At 39.9% G+C, this 16,000-nt stretch overlaps 2 protein-coding genes across 2 annotated transcripts; both read left to right on the top strand.

The window, feature by feature from the left end:
• Positions 1-4,777: 4,777 nt before the first annotated feature.
• katnbl1 (katanin p80 subunit B-like 1) lies at positions 4,778-9,323 on the top strand. Its single transcript, XM_061051736.1, has 10 exons — positions 4,778-4,920; positions 5,458-5,605; positions 5,741-5,778; positions 5,965-6,247; positions 6,367-6,482; positions 6,578-6,628; positions 7,266-7,355; positions 7,552-7,656; positions 7,934-8,027; positions 8,713-9,323. The coding sequence occupies exons 2-10, from the start codon at positions 5,597-5,599 to the stop codon at positions 8,743-8,745; spliced, it is 819 nt and encodes a 272-aa protein (XP_060907719.1). The 5' UTR covers positions 4,778-4,920; positions 5,458-5,596; the 3' UTR covers positions 8,746-9,323.
• A 675-nt stretch (positions 9,324-9,998) lies between these two features.
• emc7b (ER membrane protein complex subunit 7b) lies at positions 9,999-14,063 on the top strand. Its single transcript, XM_061051735.1, has 5 exons — positions 9,999-10,355; positions 11,430-11,549; positions 11,646-11,784; positions 12,738-12,818; positions 13,110-14,063. Exons 1-5 carry the CDS (start codon positions 10,123-10,125, stop codon positions 13,257-13,259), a joined length of 723 nt encoding a protein of 240 aa, XP_060907718.1. The 5' UTR covers positions 9,999-10,122; the 3' UTR covers positions 13,260-14,063.
• Positions 14,064-16,000: the final 1,937 nt, after the last annotated feature.

Genomic DNA, 16,000 nt, shown 5'->3' with positions numbered 1-16,000 from the left:
TGAAGTCAACAAAGGAGGTCCTGACAGGTGCTCTAAATAGACCTTTCTAAATATTTCCAAAACAAAAATCTGCCTAGAGCAGACTGGAAATGTCTTTTTTAGAAACATATTTGTAGTCTCTGAGCCGCCATCATTCATCCTCAATTTAAACCGTGCTCCAGGCCCTGCGTTGAAGAGTTCACTGATCTCAAGGCTTGACCAGTTACTGATCTTCATGAATATTCATTTATATAAATAATAATAATAATTCAAGCAAAAATGAGTGTATGCCTTTCAGTTGTTCTTTGTGTTCAAATTCAAAGATCTCAAACAATTAACCTATGTGCTTATAAAAAAAGGTTGTATGTCTCTAGCTTATTCAGTGGTTGAGTTGTAAAAACGTACTTACAAAAAGAAAGAAGAAGAAAATATAATTTACACTCTGTTGTTGAAAATGCAACACACACATAGGCTGAAATTAAATACACACACATGCACAAACAGGATCCAATGATAATGCACTAATAAAGAGTGAGGGGGCTGCCCACGGTTCGGTGCCTTGCTCAAGGGCACCTCGGCAGGGCTCAATAAGTGAACTGGCACCTCTTTAGCAACTAGACCAATTTCCAGACATGGTCCGCACTGCGACTGGAGCCGGTGACCCTCCGGTTCCCAAATCAAGTCCTACTGTCGCCCCAACAACCCCCCTCCCCCCCCCAAAAAAAGAGGAAGCTTTCTAACCTGTAATACTGCATCGAAGAAAATATTCCACATACATCGTCTCCTTTTTAATAACACACTAATATACAGAAACTCCTGTGTGTTCAGGTCCACGTTATCCTGGGTGTTTATTGAGGCTGCTGCAAGAAACACAAGAATTTTGAATTTAATTGATTTTGAACAGTTTAAAACCAAACACAACAGAAAATCTGTTTCCCGTTTTAAGGAAAATTGCTCAAGGTGTTATTTTTTACAACCACAGGAGCAGATCATTCAATTGTGAGACGGTTATATGAATAAGCCCTGTGGGGGAACAGAACTGTAAACAACAGAAATTCTTAAATAAACAATAAACATGCAGCTCTGGAGTTGTAAAGACAGGTGAACTTAGGCCAACCTAGAACTAAGTCTTTATATATTTCAAAGCTTCTGATAAAGACCAAGCATTAAAAACTCATATTCTATCTTTTATAAACAGTCTGTTAGCCTGTCACCTCCACCCTTTTCTTTCATGCTGCCTTTAGACTTTCCAAGTGCCAAAGCGCAGGGTCACTTTCTTACATAAATAATTCAAAACTCTCCATCCCATTCTTTCTTTTCAGCCTTCTTTTATATTCATTTTATACACATTTTCAGTCAGAACATTCTTCAACAAGAGGGTCATGAAGGTCAAGATTATTAGCAAGTAAGCATTTTTTTTATTAAGGCAAAGCTGTCATTCAGGGCTCCTGCTGGCTTATAAGGAAATATGAAATAAAGGATAAAATAAGGTTGTCAGGGCTTTAAGTGCAGCCATTTTATTCCCAGAACATCTTTCAATAGAAAAGGTCAAAGACGAGAAGGTGGCTGGTGCTGAAACGCTTTTGCAGCAAACCTTTGAATTTCAACCGTTAATTATTTTTGTTTGATTTCATATCAAACATAGACATCACACTACAGCTCTGAACCGTAAGTCTTACCTGGCTTTAAAAGCAGCCAAAAGTTTTCATTTTGGTTTTTAAAGATTCTTTATTAATTCTCTCCAGTGAGTCCTGCACATTCACAAGTGTTCAGGAGGAAAACTGTGAGAGAAGAATAATTTGGGAGAAAAGGAGAGTACATCCCATTTCTTTTGGATTTTACCAACAAGGATGACTCAAGGATGTAAAAAAAATTATCCCATACAGTACATTTAATTATCAGAATTAGAATTTTTCTAATTAATTTGACTGGTTGTCTGTCTCTCTTTGAGCCCTGTGATTGACTGACGAACAGTCCAGGGTGTAACCCCGTCTCTCGCCCAATGACAGCTGGGATCAGCTCCAGATCCCCGTGACCCCAAACGGGGAGAAAGCGGACAATATAATGGATGGATGGATGGATGGATTAACTTTGGTGTAGATCTAGTTTTGCTTACCTTTCCTGAAACACCTGGAAATAAAGCCAGGTCGTTTATTTCACGAGTATGTGTCATGAATTTGTTTGTTTGTTTGTTTGTTTTTTCTGACTATAAAAGATGTATGATCTTGGTTTCAGGGCCAACCAACGTTTAAACAAATACATGTAAAACAAAGGCTAAAGGTTACGTGTAGGATACAAATATTACAATTTACCCAAATTGACCATTGACCACTAACGGGGTACTCTGAGGGTACTTTTCTTCTATTAACGGTACTCAATACAAGTAATAATGCATGGATTATACTCAGGACAAGAAAACATCTTTTAACTTTATTGTAGCGTCTCATTTTATCATTAAAAAACGATACGTTACATTGTAAATTTATTGTGTATTTGTAATTACAATTTTAATTATTGTTCTGCTCTGACATCTTTTATATTACTCTTCTGTTATTATATTTTCACTCTTTTGCAGAGCTGACTCAAGGACAGATGCACAAACATTGCAATGTAACCTACCTGTAGGCCTACTCCTGTTTTAATGACCTTACACTGGCTACCCATTTCTTTTAGGATTGATTTTAAGGTTTTACTTCTTACTTTTAAAGCACTTCACGGTCTGGCCCCAGAATATATTTCTGAACTGCTGTCCCCTTACCAGCCAGTGCGTAACCTGAGATCCCTCAGGCAGGAACCTCCTTACTGTTCACACCTCAAACTTGAAAACTAAAGGAGATCGAGCATTTGTAGCTCGGCTGTGGAACGACCTGCCTGAGGATCTCAGACTAGCTACATCAGTATCTTCTTTTAAAAACACATTTTTATCGTAAGGCCTTCTTATAATCCTTGTTTCATCCAGGATGTTTTAATTGTTTTACTGTTAACTTTAGCCACTCTTTGTCTCGGTTGTTTCCCTTCTCTCTGTTAATTGGATGATTGCTGCGCTGTTGTTTTATTTTTCATGCTTTTAATAGGATTTTATTGTTGTGTATTTGACAGTTGGGATTTTTTCTTTTTTCTGTAAAGCACTTGGGTTTTGATAAGTGCTTTATAAATAAACTTTATGATATTATTATTATATTACTGTCCTGTGACTGTGAAAATGACATTACACATCAAATCAAAACATGTGAATCAAATTGAATCAAATCAAATTGTACTGTGGTAGCCTGTTGCTGCTTTCCCTCATTGACAGTCTATGCTTTCCCATAAGAAAAACATCTGGTTTCTTCTTGCACATGTGTGTGTGCAGACAGCTTTCATAAATGTAAAATAATAATAATAATAATAATAATAATAATAACTTTATTTATATAGCACCTTTTAAAAACACAGGTTAACAAAGTGCTTTGACAAACAGCAAAAACAAGAAACCAAACACAGAAGAACATAAACAACAGATGCAAAATACTAAAAATAATTAAATACAATTCAACAGAAAAGAACCCAAAGTGCACGATACCCAACAGACATATATAACCCGACCATCACAAGAACCATTATAAGAACCCAGGAAACACAAGAACCCAACAACACGAGCTGAGACCAAGAGGAAGCAAAGATTTAAAAAGATGTAAGAAACTAAAAGAGCTGATAAAATAAATAAAAAGATAACAGCAATAAGAAGGTAAGAGCAGGAAAAGAAATAGAAACAAGTGGTTAAAGGATCAAAAAACCCAAACTATAATATTAATAAAAATAAAAAGTAAATATAAATATGAAACATAAATAGACAAAGTAAGTAAGATAAGAAATTACCAAGTTAAAACACAAGAGGAGATTAAGATATGAGCATAAATACGAGATAAGAGCATCAATAAAAGAACAGTAAGAAGATAAAAATAGTAAAACCAGTAAGAAAAGACATTAAGAAGACGACATCACATAAAAGCAAGTCTGTAAAAGAACGTTTTAAGAAGGGATTTAAAAGAATTGAGGGAATCTGCGAGTTTTAGCTCCTCAGGGAGGTCGTTCCAAAGTCGAGGGGCCCCCCGACTGAAAAGGCCCGGTCACCTTTAGTTTTAAGTCTCGACTTTGGAACGACCAGGAGGCCCCCACCTGAGGATCTAAGACTGCGGGCTGGCTCACATGGTGTCAGCCGCTCTGTTATATAGCTTGGAGCGAGCCCCGTCCGTTCTTTAAAAGCAATGAGTCAAATCTTAAAATCGATTCTGAAACGTGCAGGAAGCCAATGTAATGAAGCGAACGTGGCGTTATTAAATGTAGAAAGTATGTAGCACATAGACATAACATGATGTCAGAAATGGAGAGAGAGAGGGACTCGTAAGAAGAGATTTCAAAAGTATTCTGGAGTGTGGGGAGAGGACGAAGACGCTTGTTTAAATATCTCTTGAGAACAGGTTTATTGAGGAGGATTTAGGAGTGTGAGTAATAATTAAATCCAGCAGATGGCAGTGATGCAACTTTTTGGATGCCAGCTGCCAATAAAATCCAAAGAAGAATGTAATGAAGCTAAAATTGGAGTAATGTGATGTCGTCTGTTACAACCAGTAAGAAGCCTAGTTGCTGGATAAGCAAAGAGCGATGCATTTCTTTCTGCATTACAGGTTACATGACACTAGGTGGCGCCATGGTCCACCAGGACTTTAATATAACTCGTAATGTCCAGCAGTCGTCGCTAAATCTCCACTTTTCTGGCTGCCAAAATCAATCCCACAATCCTCACACACACACACACACACACCGGGCGGTGTATCATTTGAATGGTCCAACTGTGAAACGCTAACACAGAGTTGTAGCTGCAGAGTTCAACCAGTTTTTCACGTTTCGGATTTACACGCCTGCAGGTGACCTCGAGAGACTCTCCCGAAAAATGAATCGGTCTGTACTTAACTTAACTGTTCGATAAAAGTAAAAGTAATGCGTCAACTACTGTTTTTAATGGAGCCATAATGTCCACAGAGTTGCTGAAAGCTAACTAGGTAGCCAGTTAGCTTAGCTTAGCTGGCGGGCCGGATACTTTGAACGTCTCCGTGTATCCTTCATAGTTAGCACTTAAAGCTAACGGGACCGTCTTCATGTTCGTGTTTTCATTAGTTGACTTTTGACGAAGGGGTTGTCATCATTTGTAACAAGAAGAGGAGACATATTAGGTTAGTTTTAATCCTCTTTCAAGTGACTTCTGGTGCTCCTCGGCAAACTCAGCTAATGCTCCTGCGGTTCAGCCAAAAAAGCCAACGCCTCTTAACCTCAAATGTTTTTGTTTATTTCATTTGAATGTTTTTTTTTTTTGTTGTTGCTTCTGCACATGCTACAACTTGTGCATCAAGCCAACCTGTAGCTAGGCTTGACAGTAACACCTCCACATCTCCTGAAGTACCTGTAGTAACACTGACTGTGCACTTGTTCGTCCTGCAGGGTCCCGTGTTAAAAAGGTGAGCTGGGGGGGGAAGCATGAACTGGGAAGCATGTCCGGCTACGGGAAGTCTTTGAGGTTAACCAGTATAAGTCCAATGGCTTTCTGTGGTCCTGCCTGCATCCGTCTGCTGCAAAGAACATGAAGCAGGTACAAGCGCAAATACCAGCTCTTATTGTGTAAATAACAGCTCAGGTGTGTGTTAGAGTATGGTGACTGTGAAGTGGTGTTGTAGTAGTAGTAGACATGGTAATAGTGGCCTCATCCCCTATCCTTTTGTTTTAGGTGGATATTGTAAATAAGGAAGAATTAGATAAAGAAAGGTGAGTGTGATTAAATCTCATTTTGATCACTCACCCTCACTATCTGTGTCCCCGCAGATCATCCATCTCAGTCACTGGATCCTTAAGGCACCTCTCCATACCCATTATCACCATGTCTATGCCCTTGACGGTGTTTAATTTGACTCTGCTCTGTTTACGGTCCACTTGCTTTTTTTTCCCCCGCAGATTCCAAGTGGAGTACGCATCACACAGCCCGGGCAAAGCAAAGCGATTGTCGTCTTTCAAGAGGAAGGGTTGTCCAGCGGTGGAGGTGGGCTTGAAGCTGCGCCGCAAAACCTCCGATGTAGGCTGTGTCCGTGACCGCGGCATGGCCAACAAAGAAAATGAGCTGACGTGCTCCGAAGACGTGCGGGGCATGCACTACAATGACAACTGCGGGCTCCCTGTGAACTCTGCAGAGGCCTCCAAGATGGCAGGGGCCAGCTCCAAGTACGGCGAATTCACCGAGGTCAGAGTCGCAGTAAACAAAAAAACACGTTGTTGCTCTGTTTGGGTTAAAAATTATAATTCATCTGTCTTTCTTGGGTAGAACTTGCAAACCTACTTTCCTTTGTATTTTCCGTACAGCTGACAAAGGACCATGAAGCTATGACTCAAGTCCTTTTCGGAAGGAATCTGCGACTAAAAGTGGCCCAAACACTATGGCGAAGAAACGCTAGTGAGTTAGTGGCCTACCTTATAAGGTAAAACATTGACAGATCATACTTAATTTCAGCAGATTGTACTCACTCTTCAATTCAGGGAGATGCTTCATCTTTAATCATTTATGTTTTTACAGAATTCAAGACACAGCGGTGCTGCTTGACTGCTTACCTGTCTTAACAAACAAGTGAGTCTTATCTGTTAAATAAAATAGACCTGATTCTGCAGACCGGCATCTTATGGTGTCATTAGGAACCTACTAAGGATTTTTATTTCCTACTAATCCATTAGTTAGTTTCCTCCTTGTAATATGTCAAAAAGAAGCAAAAAATGACAGCACAGATCTTTCAGATCAGAGATGAAATATTGAAGTTACTTCTTGTTGCTGACCTACAGTTAAAACGTAAATATATTCATTCACATCAACGAATAAACAGAGTAAAAAGAAACGTCTCTCCTTTGAGAAGCTGCAGCCTTTTGCCCTTTTTCTTAAGAACTTACAACTAATCATCAATGGTATTTCTAATTCATCAGACGTAGCCAAGCTATTAGTTGTTTTGGCTCTAAAGCATCAAAATCTTCAAACTTATTTTGTGGCACTTCCCCCCCCCCCCCCAAAATCCAAAATAACAGCAGTTCAATGAATTTCATTTGACCCGCACAGTCTGCTAAGTCAGGCGAGAAGTTGCTCAACTTGAACACGATAAAGAGCAAAGTCCCAAATTCATAAAAAGCCTCTCTCCTCCCTCTGTTTTTGAACATCGTCTCATTTTCTCTCTCTCTGATCTTGTTTTTGATTTATTTTTTTTCTTGTTTCTCATCAGCCTTCAAACTGAAGCACCATGTTTGTCACTTGGTTGCTGCGTCGACCTCATGCCCCTAGTGAAAGTGATTCTCGCCAGTAAATACGAAGAGTAAGTGTCACTGTGGCATTGCACACATGCTTAATGATCCGTTTCCCTGTGCCGAGTTAAAGAAGGTCAGATTCTCTAACTTGCTGAAGACTATTGGAAGAGAAATTACACGTGTTTATTAACTTGGAGACCAAATGCTGTTAGAAATATCTAAAGAAATGTTATGACACTCTTCTCCTTCATCTTCTCTCTACAGACACATAACGGTGGGTTTACACTGGGTTCAATCCGTCATCAGGAAATGGTGGCCAGAACTTTCTAAGAATGAGAAAAGACTGCGGGACAGTTGTTCAGAAGACAGGTGGGCCGTTTAAACACAACCTGATCATCTCTGTGGCAGGAAAAAGTAGCTACATGTATCTTCAAATGTGTCCTCAGATAGTCAGATATTTTCTTCCATGCCAATTTTAGTCCAATACTCTACTGGAAATACCTCTAATGAGCATATTTGAAACATTTAAAGAGCTGCCAACACAATGTTTAGAGGTCAAAGATGTGATTGCTACAGCCACTAACTGCTTGTTCCTCTGTGCACTTACAGCATATTTGAAATAGTAAATACCCTGTGTGTCTTTCAGGAATATTGAAGTCATGAAGCAGCGGCTAAAGGACCTGTGGAAGGAAGGAGCCCGGTTATGTTTGGTTCCAGGATCTACAGGCGAACTGGCCAAGGTCAGAATGGCTGTTATTATTCCAGGGATTAATCAGGGATTTGATGCTGTTGATGTAAAAGATTTGTCAGGACTTGAAAAGTTACAGATGATAGTTTACAAATAGAATTAATCTGAACTTCACAATGAAGATTAGTCACATCTTTGTGTGGGTCGCTCGTGAAGAGAAAAGTGCTTGTTGTATTTTCTTTACTCAAGCACAACTTAGTTCAGGTGCTCCTTCTGTTTGTTTCCTACCCTCTGTTGGTTTATGGTGGACAAAGCCAACCACTCCCTTCCTAAAGAAATCAAATAAAAAAATCCACCACACTTGTACTAGCTTGAGCATTTGTGATGTGTGAGTCGAGCGTTTGTATTGGGACTGTGGCTCCCTTTTCCATCGTCACATCCTGTTTCAAAGTCAACAAGAATCCAAGTATGACTCTGAAACCACAAAGCAAGTTGAAACACATTAGTAACTAACATATTTAATAGTTAGAGAATGGAAGAACAAAGAGCTAAACAGGAATTATGTAATTTGTGCTGTGTATCCATAAATGTGTTAATTTTTTGTTCTGATGCATTTTTCATAATGTGTATTCTTTGGTGTTCTGAAAACGACTAAACAAAGATTTCCTTTAAAGACTGTTTAACTCTTTAACTGGCTGTGAAAACCACTGATGTGTTATCTCCGCTTCATGTTGCAGGCCGTCGAGGCTTATCTTTCGCAGCTGCCCTGACAGTCGTCAGTGCAGCACTCTGAGGATGTGACCACTACTGCCGGATCATGGCTGTGTTTTCAACTGATAATGATTCCACAGAAAATGGGCTGGTTGCCGCTTAAACCTCTTAATGAGACTGAACTCGAGAATTTACATTCCCCCCCCCCCTCAGTTTGAGCATGAGACTCTTAAGGAGGGCTGAGAGATCCTTTCTGCAAAAAGAAGAAGGAGGAGGAAACGAACACAGCAAATGACTGCTTCACATTGAAGTGGACCGTCGTGTGAGGAGGGCAGATTTACTGGACCTCCATGAGACGAGGTGTTACGTCGCTCTATGAAGTGCCAAGCTCTTTGTCTGTCACTACATCACTCTCTACCATTGAATGCAAATGCACTTGTTAATCTTATGAATGCTCCGATGTCTTGATGTTTTTTGCACCTGGGTCCCCTGGAATCAGGAACTTGAATCTGCAAGTCTTAAGTTATTAGAGCCCCTCTTGTTTTCATTTTGCCTCTTCATTTGACATTTGTCTGTATAATGTGTAAAAACACGTGATTCTTTTAATCTTCTTTTAAATAAATTTGATAAAAATCAAGTGAGCATTCTTAAATGCTTTATTGTGTTTATTAATGCAACAAAAGAGTATAATAGGAATATCCTGTTCAGTTGCACAAGAGATACGATTACATCTGTCAGGAGAGTAGAGAATAAGATACTGAGTCACATTTTGGTGAATAACAGCTGCAGAGTGACTAAAACATCACAGTAGATCAACATTACACAGGTCAATATTGACTAGTGTGATATAATATAATATAATAAAACATCTGAAGTAGCCAAACAAGTTTTAAAACGTTTTTATTTTTCATTCGTTGCGTTTTTTATCTTAACTTTATTGATTGAAAAAAGTTAACATGTTCTGTTTATCAGAGTAAAAGCGTTTTAAAAAGTTGGAAACGGAAGCTGTAATCTTTACTGTTGAAGGGGACAAAAAAACGTACATTACAGTAAAGCTGGAATAAAGTCGTTTTCAAAAAAAGTTATCTGTGAAACTTTAAAAGAGGTTCCTGGAAATGTAAATATGGGTATACATTTTAAACAGCTAAAAAATAAATCGCTTCAGTCATGTATTAATCACGTTCATAATAGAACAGCATTTATATTTGGAATTTAGATTAATAGCTTTGAAATTGTTTACACTAGTTGTCGGCCGGAAGTGTCAACATTGGTTTGTACAATAAAGTTTTTTTTTCCGTTGTGACGTCATTTTCCGCAGAGAGACAGCTGATGTGCCGACTCTTCTTCCGCACCTTCTATGCCGACCTGCTCTTGAATACACGCTGACGAGAACACAGTCGGACATTATTTTTTTAATTTAAGAAACACAGTGGAAAATGTCGCCGTGGGACAGACTGCCGCTGCTGTGGGCTTTTCTGCAGGCTGTGCTCGTCGTGGCGTTGTGTTTCACCGACATGGAAACGGGGCCTGGCGCAGGTGTATCGACGCAGCCGAACGGAGATCGCTTCAAAATCGAGGGCAGAGCGATTGTTCCGGGGATTAAAACGCAAGACTGGGTGTCCTCTGCCAGAATCCTAGTGGAAGGCGAGGAATACGTGGGATTTGTCAGGTGAGACACCCGCTACGTTAAATCACCGTCAACTAGCTGGCCTGTTAGCCAGGCTAGGTAGCATTAGCTCTGCCGTGCTGGTTTCGGCAGACGGCAGATCCTGACTTGTCCTGACTCCTGAGCGCTGTGCAGCTTACACATTGTAGGTGCAACTGGGGCAACAAGGTGGCTATTTAGTTATTAATGCATTGTCATTGTACCCAGCTGTTAATTTGATTATAAACTCTGCTAGGCCGATTGGTATCTGTTTCCAAAACAAACCAGACATCATGAGATTTGTGTTTCTGCAGATACTCAGACTTCTGCACAAGTAGCACATCCAAAGAAAATACTACATAACACATCATGAGCAGCAGCAGCATCATTTCATACGTATTTTTATTCAAATTATGCATGTGATCTGATATTGATTTGTCTATTTTTATTTATGTTATCAGACTGTGTTTTCATTTTTAAGTTGATAAATTATAATGTGATTGATGAAGACTCAGATCTAGACTTTTATTTTAGTTGATAGTTACTCAATGAATAGTTTGATTGTTTATGTCTTGATCTTATACAGTTATAATATTTCTGTTTTCACAATATTGAATCTTTATCCTCCTAAAGGACTCCTGCAAGACTAGAGAATAATTAAACGCATGTTATTTAAAACATGTTAATGTAGGGCTGATCTTTAATTTGAAGCTTCTGTCCGACAATACAGCTGACATGCTGATGTTATTGTTTTATCTTACTTGAAAGTGTACCTGAAGTGTGTGTGGCTCAGTTGGTAGAGTCGTCACCTCTCACCGGAGAGGTCGAGGGTTCGATCCCCAGCTCAGCAACATGTCCGATGTGTCCTTGGGCAAGACACTGCATGAACCCTGAATTGCTCCCTCTGCTTCAGTGGCGGTGTGTGAATGGGATTAGTTACTTTTGATGATACTACATAGCGATCACTACCATCAGTGTGTGAATGTGTAGGTGTGACATGCAGCGTAAAAGCGCAACCAACACGTCTCTCTCCCTAACCCTCACTTCAGTGCAGTGCTGAAAACACAAAATCCTCATTTGTTTGTCCTCTCATTACAGAACTGATGGAAGCTTTGCAGTGAATGACGTACCTTCAGGATCCTATGTTGTGGAAATCGTCAGCCCTAACTACAGATTTGAACCAGTACGCGTTGACATCACATCCAAGGGCAAAATGAGGTAAGCTCCCAATATAACACATAAAAAACACATCACAGTAAAATGCATTTTATTTCAAGCTATTTCAGCCCTAAAAAACCTCATGTCATTTCACAGGGCTCGTCTTGTGAACTACATCAAGCCTTCTGAAGTCATTCGTCAGCCGTATCCTCTGCAAGTCAGAGCCAATGGTCCTCACAGCTACTTCATGAAGAGAGAAACCTGGGGCTGGACAGACTTCCTCATGAACCCAATGGTAAAACAGAAAAATACATGCTGCCCTGATGGTGCTGACTATCTATGATTTATACCCTGAGGAGGGAAGAGAGAAAACCCAACAAGACTGATTGATTTGTTTAGATTGATGTTGATAATAAAAATCAAACAATATCCATACCTGTTTTGATACCATGGCAACGAAGAAAAAAAAGTTCTCTGCACTCAGTATGGGACAATTTCTTGTTTTTTAGTTAACAAAAGTTGAAGGAAAACTCCTGCACACTGTCTAAATTGCACAAAAACATCGGCAACATTTCTGTTCGTGTGATTTAAACCGTGCTCTCTCTTTTGCTTCTGGCTGCTATTAGTTAAAACATGACTGAAGATGTCGTTAAAAAGCTTCTAAACTTTTTGGTATTTTCATTAAAATAACTGAGATTTTATCATTTCAAACACATTGTATTGGAAAGTATCAAAGTCAGATTTAAGATTTGTTTTGGGGCTTTTTGCCTCTGTTTAGATAGGGTAGGGAGTGAGATGCAGGAGAGGAGCCACAGGTTGGACTTGAACCCGGGCCGCCCACTTGGAGGACTACAGCCTCCGTACATAGGGCGGGACCTAACGCTAGGCCATCTGCGCCCCACATCGTGACAATCTAACTGTTCATATCATGACCTTACCTCAATGGAATCCAACCTCACCTTTAGTTTTTTCTTTGAGCCCTTGATTCCCAAACAGTTGCAATGAGAAGTGAATATTAATCTGCAAGCCAAATCAATGCATTTGATTATTGAAAACGTTAGAGAATAATCCGTGTTTATATGGTTTAAGTCATTTTAGAAATGCTAATTATTGTTCCAGTGGGTGTTTGCCAGTACAAATACATTTTCAGTTGTTAAAGCCAGAACATTTAATCATACTTGATGTAAGTTTAAAACAGAATTCTTCTGTTTCCTTTGTTCAAATGGATCGTCTTTGTTTCTCCTGCAGGTTATGATGATGGTTCTGCCCCTGCTCATCATCGTTCTGCTGCCCAAGGTTGTCAACACCAACGACCCAGAGATGAGAAAGGTAAAGAAAATCTGTTTATTCATAAATAAACTGACTTAGTCATGCAGTGTCGTTGGTTGTATTCAATACATTCTGATGAGGTAAGGATTTCTAAATTGGTATTGGAAAGTGCGTGTTTGTAATGTCGTTAAAAGAAAGTAACACCGGTACTCGTACAAGACTTCAGCTTGTGTTCAAATCTGCTTCATCATGTTTATTTTTTGAATCATTCTACAAATCTGCCGACAGTCGTCATTTCTTCATCTCTGCAGCCGTTCTCATTTCTCTCTTGCTGTTGTTTTTTTTCCCCAGGAAATGGAGCAGTCCATGAACATGCTGAACCCCAACCCCGAGCTTCCAGACGTCTCCGAGCTCATGACCAAGCTCTTCTCCGGCTCCAAGGGCTCCAGCAAGGCGAGCAGCAGCAGCAAGGGCACCAGGCCGGCTGTGAAGAGGAGGTAGTACTGCACGTGCCCCCTCCATCTGCCTGATGAAGCTCGGGTTACGCCATGGAAGAAAGATTTTTAAGTGTCATCCCACCCCCCCACCCCCTCCTCCCCCCTCTGGGTCTATTGTACAGTTTTCTTTAATAATAGATGTTTTGAGCACATCTTGATTTCTAATATGCTGTCGGAAAGGATGGAAAAAAAAAAAACCCGAGATGTTTTTCTTACTGCAGTGATAGAAAACTCTTAAACCCTGCAAACGCTGTTATCCTTTATTTGCTATTTCTTCTCTATGTGGTTCTACTACTCATCATCAATTATTTTCCTGCTCTAACCCTTCCGGTGTACATTTTTTCCACTGCTGCTGACCTGACAGAGAAAATATATTCAGAGATTTTCTTGGTTCTTTTTTTTTTTTGGATATCAGTAATATGACTGTGAATGAAGATGCATTGAATTTTAAGACCGATACATTCTTATTTAAAAAAAAAAAAAAAGGCTAGATTAATAAATTGAATGGTATATAACGACTGTGTTTTTATTTCTGATCATCTTGTTTGTTTGAGAGTGAACACATGGCCTTCTCATTTGAGTTAAAGAGATACATACTGTACATTATGTGCCTACGGTGTATAAACTACAACGGTGATCACGGGCAGGTTAAAGGAGGGGCGAGCTGTGTGGTTGCTTTTGAGATACTTGGTTAGATTTTAAGAAAGCAGACAGTAAGAAATCGATATGCAAGTCTTAATATATTGTGTTTGTTATTAATGTCCTCAGATGCTGAAAAGTGTGACTAATAAATGACATTTTACAAAAACCATCCCAGTTTATATCCACTCTAGGTTTTTCCAGCTGTCTCAGATGGGAGGGGGAGTGAGTAGGAGGAAAGTTCAGTACCGGTAGTAGTGATTGTTTCATGGGTCGCCTATAAAAAAATGTTAAAAGGATGTTTCTGCGATACAATGAAACAGTGGAAAACAATAGGCTGACCGCTTCTTAGGTGATCAATGAAGCGTGTAAAGCAGAGAAACTCGGCTCAAGTTGAACGTCGTCATCGCACCGCCCACTCTCTCTCTTATGTTAGATTTTTACATTTACTGGCAGGAAAAAGTCCATGATGAATTGATTTGGGCCGTTTGCATTCACACTTGCCCCCCCACCAGGACTATGTCAGGATCATTTATTTGTATGGGATGGGCTCAAATTAATCCATTGTGTGCCTCAGTGTTGTAATGATTTTTCCCTTAAAGTTAAGATAGATGTCCTTGGGGGTGGCAGAAGCCTAGTGGTTAAGTGTGCGCGATGCCGCAGTCCTTCAAGCGGACGTCCCAGGTTCCTAACCAACCTGAACCTCTTTCCTGAATGTCTTTCCCCACTCTCTCTGCCTCTGATTTCTGTCACTGTCTTGTCTCTCCAATAAACGCATTAAAGAGCCCCAAACTAAATCTTTAAAAAAAGAAGAAGGTAGATGTCCTTCCAGTGCTTTGGATGAGATCATACAAGAGTCATCTCCATGATAACAGAGACAACTCCATCTGCTGATCAAGGCTGGGTCATGTGGTTTTATCTTCAATGGCAGGGAATCAACTTTGATGTGTACTGTAAAAAAGGGAATGGGTTTTAAGTCTCTGGGTATCAGGATCGCCCAACGGTGTCACCTAATAAATCAGAGTGGTTTTTAAGATGATTAAAGAGATGACTTCTAAAAGAAAAGGTTTAAACTGATCAGGCTTTTCAAAGATCCTTCATTCAAACAAGCTAGAAAGATGCATTTGGTTTTGATTGCTCACAACCAGGTGAAGTGATGTTCATGCAGACACTGTCTCCGTCCATCTGGAGACAAAGGTGTTGAGTGGAAATCTATTGTGTATACTTGTATACTCACAAAATATCTAAACTGACTTACAGTGGCAATTCTAAAGTTTGTTAGGGCTCAAGGCAAAAATCAATCCGGGGGGGCCTCCAACCAGCGTTGTGCAGGGCAACGAGAGTGAATGCTGTCAAATGGTGCCCCCTTAAGGAGGTCTCATACTGTCATTTAGCAGATTTTGCACATTATTGGTCGCTGCTTTAGTTTAAATTTGTTCTGCCCTCTGTGGCCCCCTTCTGGTCTGGGGCCCCAAGTAGTTGCCTGCCTCGCCTGTTGACAAGCAGCGCCTGTGTTTGAAATGGTGCACTTTTGATTCCTAAGTGTTCTGCTGTCTTAGTTACACCTCCCTGGAAGAAGGGTTTACATCTCACAGGACTTCATCACAGCACCTGTTGTACGTTTGGCAGGTTTAGATCACAACTCAAGTGTTGGGCGAGGGGAATAACTTGCACGATTTCTGAATGAAAGGAGAATATTCGAGGAACAAATCATGAGGAGTCGTCAGATAGGATGTTAAAAATGTTCATGTTGAGTTTGTATTTCACCGTTAATATCAGTACACTCTGACTCACTTTCACAGAATCACACAGACAGACGACGAGCACAGGTTCACTCACAAAGCGTTTTTAGCCTTCCGAGCAGAAACAGAAGGCACAGAGTTTTTCGAGCGATAACATTTGACGTTACATCATTTTTAAAGACACAAAAGTGCAAAAATGTACAACAGCAGCGCTCGTCCATCAGAGAGAAGTGGCTTCAAATACCATGTGTCCAAGTTTCTTGTTGGTTTTTTTTTTCTTCTTAGAGTTAAATGACATGAACAGAGAAGTGTTATCCATTCAAATGTCTTCTGTCATGTTACAACTGTGAAACTGATGCAACTC

Source organism: Labrus mixtus, chromosome 12 (assembly GCF_963584025.1).
Source record: "Labrus mixtus chromosome 12, fLabMix1.1, whole genome shotgun sequence".
Taxonomy (NCBI): domain Eukaryota; kingdom Metazoa; phylum Chordata; class Actinopteri; order Labriformes; family Labridae; genus Labrus; species Labrus mixtus.
Note: the sequence above shows the minus strand (reverse complement) of the source record. Positions and strands in the feature narration are given on the sequence as shown.